Source organism: Geospiza fortis, unplaced genomic scaffold, assembly GCF_000277835.1.
Source record: "Geospiza fortis unplaced genomic scaffold, GeoFor_1.0 scaffold592, whole genome shotgun sequence".
Lineage (NCBI taxonomy): Eukaryota > Metazoa > Chordata > Aves > Passeriformes > Thraupidae > Geospiza > Geospiza fortis.
In genome coordinates, this window is record NW_005054609.1 from 275,710 (window position 1) to 286,396 (window position 10,687).

The 10,687-nt window shown below is 46.6% G+C and overlaps 2 protein-coding genes across 2 annotated transcripts in view; both read right to left on the reverse strand.

Annotated features, from left to right (window-relative positions):
• The window catches only part of INPP5D (inositol polyphosphate-5-phosphatase D), a 50,094-nt gene extending 46,430 nt beyond the window's left edge, over positions 1-3,664 (reverse strand). The window contains exon 1 of the mRNA XM_031064619.1: positions 3,378-3,664. Coding sequence (XP_030920479.1) covers positions 3,378-3,511 — 134 coding nt within the window. The 5' untranslated portion in view covers positions 3,512-3,664. The remainder of the gene's footprint in view (positions 1-3,377) is intronic.
• Positions 3,665-7,767: 4,103 nt separating this feature from the next.
• Positions 7,768-10,681, reverse strand: NEU2 (neuraminidase 2). The gene is made up of 2 exons (XM_031064618.1): positions 10,595-10,681; positions 7,768-8,873 (listed from the first exon to the last, which is right to left on the reverse strand). Exons 1-2 carry the CDS (start codon positions 10,634-10,636, stop codon positions 7,935-7,937), a joined length of 981 nt encoding a protein of 326 aa, XP_030920478.1. The 5' UTR covers positions 10,637-10,681; the 3' UTR covers positions 7,768-7,934.
• Positions 10,682-10,687: the final 6 nt, after the last annotated feature.

Sequence of the window (10,687 nt, forward strand, 5' to 3'; positions counted from 1 at the left end):
ATATTCAAGTAGAGCTAAGCAGAATTATTCATGCAGCAGAGACAATTTTTGTGTGTGGAGATTATGAAACTGATAAATGAAGCAGCCCAATAGCTCCTGCTCACAAGAGGACTCTCATGTGGCCTTCACAGAAAGTGGCCCATCACACAGACAGTTCAAGGCTGCTCTCATAATGCTTGTAAAGAGATTTTGCCTGAGGACCAGTAAGATCAGTATAAGAACAATGAAAGAAGGGCAGTTGGGTGAGACAGGAGAAGGGAGAAACACTCCTAGGATCAAAAGAGGAATCCTCCTTGCCAGTTCCCTAATTTAGTGCATGTGGATGGAGAAGACCAGGATTCTTACTCCATTTTTACCCTTAGGCTTCCCATCCTTGGCATCCTGACTGTCAAGTTATGTGGTCCCAGTTGCCACCACATTGTAGGTCTTCCCTACAAGCTGGGTTGAGGTCAGAATTGTTCAGCCATTGTTCAGGCTGTCCATGTGGAGGGTAAATAAAACATCAGCCTCCAAGTACTTGTCGTCTCCCAGTCCTCTCAACCAACCAGAGGAGGTAACAGTGTGACAAGGCAGGCATTTTCTCCTTCCTCTCCTGCTATATGTTTTTATGCACCGGTGATAATGTGCATATTGGGAGTGTCTGGAGCACTGAACAGGGCTGCTGTGTTAGGCCTGCTGCCATGTGCCAAGTGCACCATGAGAGAGGCACGGCATTGGAAAGGACATCTCACAGGCAGGGTCCTCTTAGAGGGGTCCCAAAGCTGCAGCTGGTCCTTGAGTTTCACCTCTAGAAGTATTGTTAGTCCTGCAGCCATTCATGGAGGAACTGCCAACAGAAGATCCCCTGGAGGAATGGTACCAGTTTAGGTGCAGAGAACACTAAGCAGGCTCTTTTGGATTTCAAGATTCAGGCATTCCCCTCCAGGTGAGTAAAAGACGCCATTTCTTGTCAATAGACTGACAGATCAAATGATTTAGGCACAGAGAAAGGAGGAGGAAAAGGGCTTCGTTTCTTGCCTTTTATGGGGCAGTGTGACCAGAGCAGGGGACAGCTGTACAGGGGGAGGAGCATTCCCCAGCCTTTCACTCTCTAAATGCTGCTGCTCTAAATTTCAGAAAGGGAGGCAAGGCACTTTTAAAAGGCTCTCCAAATACACCTCCTCTACTTGTCTATATTTATACAAACCCTGTTTTTCTAAAGCAGCTCTTCAATGAAATCATTATTTCATTCTATTATATTATAATAATAAATGCTTTTGCTGGATCTTGATTGATCTGCCCAGTAAATATTAGAGCTTTGTAGAATATGACATTTCTTTTTCAGAGCAAATTTTATGTTTTTTCATTTTCCTTATGTATACAGAGTTGACACCTGCTCCTTTTCAACATAATTCTCTTTTGTGGAAGCAATTTGCAGTCAGCCTTTCAATTCCCCACTCTCCCATTCTTTGTCTCCAGCCTCTCTATTTTTTAAACGAAGTAACTGAAGAGCTCAAACTTCAAACACCTCCCAGCCAATAGCACAGCTGAAACTGATACATCTCTGAGGAAGTTTTCAGCTTCAGCAAAGGTGCCCATTTTGTGGAGATGATGTTCAGAGGGAAAGACTTATTCACCACCTCTCCATAAACTAACTGCAAGCCAGCATAAGCTGAAAGCTTATGTCAGATCATTTGACAGTAGTCTGTGTGATGTTTCCCAGGCTGTAATTAATGCCAGCCCTTCACACCTCTGATCCAGCTGCTCTTGGCTGGCAAGGCTGGGTGCTCCCCAGTTCTTTAATCAAGCCATTCATATTAGCTACCTCAGAATGCATTTAAGAATATAACCTTTGGCTCCCGGTTCAGAAAATCATGGTCACTATATTGTTTCTGTTTCCTGATCCCATGTCTCTCAAGTCACAAAAGGCTTTCAAAGCCGGCTGCATAAACATTTACAATGGAAAAACTTATGCAAATGCATGTTAGTAGGCCTTTTTGCGGCACCTTCCCTTTGTATAATCCCCACCACCCCTTGGTGAAAATATTTTGTGTACATACTGGTTACAAGTCGAATCAATGGGGTAATACTAAAATCACTCAATGGAAGCAACAGTCTGTTCTAGTAAATTGTTCCCTGACTGACCACTCAGGCCCTCAGCTCCTGTTACAGGATTTTCTCTCCTCCTTCCTGCTAGTACTGGCTGTTCATCTGCAGCTGCCCTTCTTTCTCTGCTCCCTCCAGAAAGAGAAAACTCTTCCCTGTGTTGTTTCAAGCACCTTATCAGGCAGGCACTGAGGCTCTCTGTGCCTTGTGAAGACACCCACTCCCCAGCCACCACTCCCTGGCAGTCCAACACCTACACCCACAGGGCAGTTACCCAGCCCCATGGCACTCAGCAGCTGACAGTGCTGTCAGCAAAATCTGACCTCAGAGACAAGCAGTTAGCCCAGAGTTATAAACAGCAGCACCACCTTCACCACTACAAGAAATATACTTTCAGACAGAAAATGAGAAACCTGCTTGCAATGTTTGTAATGTAATATGGGGTAAAGATTAAATTAGTTTCATCGATCTGCTGCAAAGTGGCAGCAAAGAGGATCTGATAGGATCCCACAAGGGCTCTCTTGGTCTCTCCTAAGCAAGGAGCAACTGTCTGATCTCTCTGTAAGCCAAAGTTAAATGTCTCAGATTTTACCTATTGACTTCAGTCTCCTCTCACCCCTGCTCCCCTGCCTCCAGGAAAAAAACCTCTGCCTCTCACAAACCCAGGGCAGGAGGCCTTGCTCTCTGGTTCCTGACCTAACCCAGAATGAGGGGATCAGGGCTGCCAGCACTTCTCTCCCTATTCCCCACATGAAACGTTTACCCTATGAGCCACATTAATGATGCAGGTGGAATCACTGCTCTGCTGGGTATACTATGCACAGCTCCAGGAACTATTTCAAGCCTTTTGCTGAATGCAACACAGAACAAGCAGGGAGCTCAAACATACACTGAACCAGAGCAAGAAAAGTGCCAGGGAGGTCCCAGGCTCGGGACTGGGGTCACTAGAGATAAATATTTGACCCAAGTTGTTAAGACACCCCAGAAGTTTAAGAAGTTATTTTCTCTCAAAGCACAGCAGCAGTGCCTTTGACCATTCTCTCCTTTAGAATCAGGGGCAAGAGCAGCGTGAGCAGTGCAGCAGTACATAAACTATGGGTTTATTCAGCCTGGCTCCTGACCCTTCCCCACCCCATGGCCCAGTCTGGTGAAACCAGCGGTGCTCTGAGGAAGGCTGCACATTCCCAGTGAGTACAGCACTTGTTTGCCTGTGTGCTGGGGAGGAGGCAGGAGTGACCCCTGCCCAGCAGGGACAGCAGTGTGGGTGAGGGCGCGGTGAACGCTGTACTTACAGCACGCAGAGTGCATATGCTGAAGCAATTGACTCACTGGCCCGCACAAGGAAGCTGCCGTCCTTGCCTACTTTGGAGAGCAGGTCTTCAGCTCTGGAGCGAGTGATGTTGCCGTGGTACCAGCACTGATCCATTGCTGGAGCTGGAAGAAACCTGAATGCCAGCACAGGAGCTGCCAGAGCTGCCTGTGTGTCTGTGTGTAACGATCAGCCAGCTTCAGCTCACCAGCTTCCTGTTTCAATAGCACAGAGAGGGAAAGGAAACTCAGCCACGGACAACTTCCTCAACTCAAACAGCTCAGAGAGTGAGTGTGACATATCCCTGCAGCCCCCACTCTCCCTCTTCATGCTGCTTCTGAAGTGACTAGCAAGCCCACGTTCTCTGCCTTTCCCTCCTGCTTTGTGTCCAAAAGTCCCAGCTGGTTATCTCTTCTGCTCCCTCACAGATTCAGTCCCCCAGGCTTTGGTGGCCTGCCGTCCAATTTACAATCTCCTGCCAGATCCTCTGAGTTTTCATCTTTTTCCTGTCTCTCTGTCCTACTCACTACAAGTCTCCATGGGGAATAAATAAATCTCTGATCAGAAACACACTGTGCATTAGGACACATAGCACTGACTGCCCCATTTCTGCCTTGACTAGTCCTATCTAACTAAGTGTGAGGAGGGAACTTCAAAGAATTGAAAAAATAAAATAACTACTGCATGTCTCCATGCATAGAAGCAGACTGAAAGGCTGATTTGTGCTAGGGATTTTTGACCAAAGCTCCCTGTCAGTGTGAGATGGATTCAAAGATCTTTCCTACTCTAAATCCCCCAAGGTGGCACAGAGCAAAGCTCTGTCTGCAACCTGCGTCAGAGAGGGGAGAACTGGAGCTTTCACTTCCCTTTTCTTTGTATGTACATCTGTCCCTCAGCTATGCTGTGTGGCATGCTTAGTGCTGCATCTCCGAGACATATTTGCAGCAATGCCAGAACATTCCTACAGGGGCACTGCCTGCATGACAATTTTGGTTGTCTATCCTGTACCTCCAACAACTCTGCTCTCTGCACATCCACATTTGAGCTATACCTGAAAGCAGCAGCTGAGCTGGGACTCAAAGTCCAGAGGCAGAGGAGAGGTGCAAACTCTGTTAGCCCTATGCAACCCTTGGTTCCCAGATCCAGGAGAAGTGCTGGAACTGCGGTACCTGGACCATGCATGAAGTGCTATGCTGTACACTGCATGGACAGCAAGGCAGGAGAGAACAGAGTGTCACTGCACAGGGGGAGGCTAAAATGTGTGGGTGTGTAAAAGGAGAATGAACCAGTATAATCCAGCATCCATCCCTCTAAGCCTTCTTGTTGCTTTCAGCTATGCAGAGGCTTGGTCTGCAGTGTCCAGCTTAACCTCTGCAGCAAGATGACACTGTGGGCAGCAGCAGCCCAAAGCTGCGTGGCCAGAACAGGGCCCTGCTAGATGAGCAGAACTGCACCATGCAGGGCTTCCTGTCCATGCTGAGCAAGCACTGTCTGCACATGAAAATTAGCTCAGCTGAACCTGGCCTTCAGCTCCACCAACATCCACACAGGCCCTTAGCAGACAAACTCCTATGGATTCAGGTGCCTAAATGGAGTCAGACACAGAATGCCATGAAGTGGCTTTGCCAGTAGCTGTAAGGTACAGAGTGGTTACAGACTCTATTCTCCCAACCAAAATGAGAGTCTGCATATGGCAAAGGAACCATGCAGCTGCTCTGACAGCCCTACCTGGCCACAGTGCACTGCTAACCTCACCTGCACCAAATCCTTGGGATTTCTGGTACCTCCAGTAGCTTCTCTGGAACACAGCTGCAGCAGGAGGCAGAACAGCTCTGAATGTCAACCACTGCTCGACCTCACAGTGCTCTCCATGCAACAGACATGTATCTGGATGCAGAGTGGACAGAGCTGCTCACAACATCAATTTTGACAGAATGAAACTCTTTGGAGAGCTTCTCCTGATCTTCTGCAAACTAACACCAGGTAACAAGTACAAGCCCTCATTAGACATCTGAGACTAATCAGTTGCATACTTAGCTCCTATCCACCCCACAACCAACATAGATTTTTAGCAATCTGCTGCTATTTCCTTCAAATCCTGTGTCCAGGCACACACTAGTCCTTGACTTGGAGACAAAAACAAGGGGAAGGGATCCAAGTACAAATGATGATTGTGACAATTGAATGTGCAGGTTGGCTTCTGTGAGTATTTCTTGGTCCTAAAAGAAAGCACAGTACAGCTTCAGTGGCTCAAAAGATAAATCCCAATCCCTTAAAATAAACAGCTCTGTGATCCCTAATGGCTTGTTAGCTTGGAATAATATCTTATCTCCAAGACACTATAATAGACACTTTATCTGAACTGGTTTTGCTATAGATGTCCAGGTAGTACTGTACCAGATGGATGTCCACACACCAGCTTCTCCAGAACCAGTAAATAAATACTGTCTGTGGCATCATTCAAGATGTACAGTGGCCACCCAACCCCTCCTCCCCAGTTATATTCAGCCTGGGCACTGCATCAGCATGGGAACTGGCAGGCTTGGCCAGATAGAAACTTAAGTATGCATTTCCATGTCATGAAACGAAAGTATTCCATAGTACCTGATAAGAAGGTTAAGTCTATAGGGCAGCAGTTAGCTTTGCAGAAATCTAAATGTACCATTCCCTAATTAGGCATCAGTGACAGGCTGTTGGCCACAAAGGTTATTTAGACTCTGGCCTACATCTAAAGAGCATATGAGTAATACCCAAAAAGTACTGGCTACCTGAGCCACTCTGCTACTCCAGCCCAGCATGTTACTGACCTGCTGCTTGGGAAAAGCTTGATAAGTTACCAGTGTATCTGTGAAGGTCACGAGATCCCTTCACTCCCTTCGTATCTGCAGCATCCAGGTGCCCTGAAACAAATCTCCATTTTGAGGAAAGTCAGGGCCTTTTTTCCCAACACCCATGAAAGCTGTCAGTAGTAAAAGGCAAGAGTAGGAACACTGTGCAAGCAGAGACTCATGGACCTGCAAAGGATCCTATGCGACTTGCTAGTGCTCACCAAAGGGGATGTGTTCTGAGAGACCTCTGAAAAGCAGAAATTTTTCATCACCAAGAGGGTGAACAAACATATTTTCCTTGCAGTCACTGAATGTGTGTACACATGCAGGATACAACACACAGGAAACAAGCACAGACTGGTTCATATGCAGAATTTTGTCCAGAGGCATGGGCAACACTTTCCTAGCTCCATCTGCTCTGATGTGTCTCACATGGTAGCCATTTGTTTCTGGTCAGTCTCTTGTCTAGTAATTGTATAATGCCTTTTTTCAAAACACACTGTACAGTAGTAGAATAGTGTCTCACCGAAACTAGAGCTGTTTCATTCAGAAATCTGCTGAAAATCTGTCTACACTGGAAAGCCTTCCAGCTTGAGTGTTTTATGTTACTCTGGCCTTGGTCAGTTCTCCTTCCTCTGACACTGGTGCTTTTTTGCTGAAAGTGGGGCAATGTTATTTGTTTGACATAGTGCTTCGTATGCCAACAATACTCTGTAATAACAAGACATGGTGTTGTCAACAATAAGAGTAGCTGCTATGTGGATCATAGCTTGGCAGTTGTGTTAGAAAGACCAGCAAGCACTTCCCCTCTTGACTCTAAATTGGGAGCTCCCTCTGCAGACCTGTCCTGATCCTGCAGTTTCCATATAGGCAAAATGCCATTTTTGCCACTTGCTCTGTCCCCCAACGTGGAAGGGTCCTGGTGTCCTCATTGACTCCTACTATCGCTGCCCAGGGAGAGGGAGCAGCCAGAGCACACAAGGCTGTGATTTTCTCACACATGGGGAACTGCACCTTCTCAATGCAGTGTAAGCAAAAGGGCGAGTAAGCAAGAAAACACAGCATGGGAAGTAAGGAGAAGGTTAAGTTAGGCAGAAGCCTCTGGAGTGCCTGGGAACTCAACAAGGCAGCCCCAAAACCACTGAAGAAGTTGGCATTGAATATCCCAAGAACAAGGCATCACATGGCCTTGCCCTGGAAATGACAGCATTCCTACATTGGCTGCAAGAAGCAGCGCTCCTTACCAGAGCCAAAGCAGCTTCCTGAAGAAGATGACAGCAGATATAGGTGGTAAGCCCAGTGCCCTCTCTAGAAGCTTCTCCACAACTTACTAAATACCACTCAGCATAGCCCTGCTGCCATTTGTTCCCTTGCAGTCCCTGCACTGTCAGTACGTGTGTCCCTGATGAAGTCTATCAGAGACCTCAAGGTGAGAAGCCCTATACAAAGGTCACACTTGTTTTGGGCATGTGATGTGTAAAAAAGCAGCCAAAGAGAAAGGCAAAAAGGGAGAACAGGTAATAGAAAACAAACCAAATGTGTTAAGTTGTGGTATGTTTAATGGACTTCACAATCTACAGACAGAACAAGCCAACACCAAACTACGTGTGGAGCAGGAGTAAAAAAACCCTTTTGCTGAGGGATGAGAAATGACAGTAACAAGCATCAGCAAAGATAGTTTTTGCAGGGATGTTGAAGGAAATGCTTGAGACTCAGTGTTCTGAGGGAAAGGCTTGCTTCAAAGTGAACATGACAAAAATCATCTCTTCACATTGTCTGTGGGTTCCATATTCAAAGAGGCAGGAGAACAAAGGTGAGCCGTCAGGCCCAACGCCCATGTACTGCAGATCTGAATAAGCACACAGGCCCTTGAAGAGTATGCTGGGTTTTGTCCAGTGTGCTGGATTTAAAGGGCTTTTGTTGAGGTAAATTCCTAAATCTTTTCGACCCCTTGGGTCTGTAGGATGAGCGTAGAGTAACCAACTATCTTGACATCTGGCATCTGGGGGAGGTGGGAAGGCAGTAACACTTCCATGGCATCCCGAGGGAGGTTCTACTAGCATTTCAACCCGCTGGCCTCCCTCGAAGTCCAGCCCATGGTTGTAGCTGACGGCCTGGATCCTGGCTCCCCTGTCACTCCTTGCATTGCAGTAAAGGACCTTTCTGCCACAGGTATGCACCTCTGCTACCTGGCACTCCACTGCACTCTCCCCCCCCACAAAGTTCCCCTGCTCCCATGTTGTCCCATGGTCAGAGCTGATGAAGCAGAAGGCATGAGGAGTGGGGTGCTGCTTGGGGTCCAAGATACGATAGGCATAGGCAGGAATCACAAGGCTCCGGGCCTCATCGAGCAATTGTAATCCATGACCTGGCCCCACCGCAAAGGTGGCCCAGTTCTTGTACTCATTCCTAATGGTCCTGTCGGTGACATCTTGGGCAGCGCTCCAGGTGCGTCCTTGGTCCATGCTAGTGACATAGCAGAGACGTACCAGGTTGATCTTTGTCCTCAGCTGATGCTGCTCAGAGATCTTTCCTGGGACAGCTATGAAGAACAAGATGAGTTTTCCTGAGACTTCATCATATACCGGGCAGGGGTTCATAGATCGATGGCCTTCAAGCTTTGCACTGACAAGGGTCTCCATCCTTTTCCACTGCCACAGTCCGTGGGAAGGGAGACAAGAATGGAACACACTGTTACAAAGAGACCCACATTATAGTGCCAGGATGTCTGGATAAAAGCTACAGAAGAGCATGGGAAGAACAGAAGCAGGATAATGGATAGAGCAAGAAATGGGAAGACAATCTGGCATCACCAAAGGCAAGTGAAAATTATTTTGATGACACGAAGCATGTACACTTCACCAAGCATGTGGGTTATGTCCTTCTCAAGTACTGCTCCCTGAGGAACTGATAGCTCCATATCTCAGTGCAGCTGGTGGCTGATGACAACCTTTAAAAAGCTACAGCGGCTGAATTTTCAGAAATCCTCACAAATATATATATATGGCACACAGACATTCCCGGTGGTCAAAGTGTGCTAGCACAGGCACTGTGCTGTGTCAATGTTTTTTAGGAAGTCACAGAGAAACCCAAGCCCTTTTCAAGCATCCTGGATGATGACAAATCCCGGCTCATTCAGGCTCCTGTTCCTCCACTTTGATGTGACAGTATGTGAATAGGCAACCCAGCCCACACTGAGGCACCTTGCGAGGGCTGATTATGTGACTCTGGTGTGGAGATTTGGACCCTGAGCTGTCTGACTCAGAAAACAGGTCGTAGAGCTGGTATAACTACCCAGCAAGCCCTGTTTTCTTCAAATGAATAGCATATAATGCAATCATGTTTCTAACACTAGCATTGCAATTAGAAAACTATGACTACATAGTGTTATTGGCTTGGTAAGCAAAGCAGTAGTTTTCAGTAAGATTATATTAATTACCTTTTCTGCCCTGATTTGCTGATTAGCCTTTTTGTTCATATCTTATCTGTTTCTATCCAACTACTATTAACCTTTACTGAAAACTTAGTATTTCCATTTTTAAAAATTCTACCCTGTGAACACAAATTACTAAGTTTATGACCAACTGAACCCCACTAACTGAATTACAGGGAGTTACACAAGATGTTACCTGAATGATATGACACTGCAGGTGGGCTCAGAGGCTGCTTCTGCTAGGCAGACTCCAGCTCTTAAGAGCCTATAATCTAAGACAACCAACGAAGGTTTGGAATAGAAAAATATAATTACTTTTTTTTTCCCCCAAGACATTCATGCCTTTGCATATGCAAAAAATTATTATAAATAGAGTTTCCACCACCCCCAGCCACCCGGCAGCATAACTGTTAATAATAACTGGTAGGTTAATAAGGTAGCCAATTCACTGGCACCAGCAAACCAGACACTTTTTTTTGCATGGAGAGACTAACTAGTCTCAATTGTTTTTAAAACCAGAAATTAGTCCTAAAATGATGAATTAAAAAAAAAAGAATAGTCACTGATCGCTAATTTACTCCTCCCCATCGTTGTGGCATTTCTTCCTCTTCCTTGAGGCATTTCTGCCTCTCCACCGCATTTTTCCTGCTACAACAGGACTTTTGTCTCATCTCTGTATCTGCATCCCCAGCTCTGCAATGATGTGTCAAAGCCACCCCTAGAATATCTACTCCATTTTAGTACCCACAACAGCTGCCCATAGGGTTGAATCCCAGCAGTGATAATGAGACGTGCATTATTTATAGGCAGAACTGTCTCCTGCACCTGGGGAGGAGAATCTGCCCTGTCCCTACAGCAAGAGGGCAAATACATTCCACTCACTGTGGGCAGTTGGGCAGAACAGGGGGCAGGGTCCCCCACTTCTCCCTGCACTGGTACCTGAATGTGCTGCATGGTTGGGTCGTACACGCCTCTGCGCATGACTATCAGCTTGGCATGTTCATCCACCAGGTCCTCTCGCTCCTCAGCAAA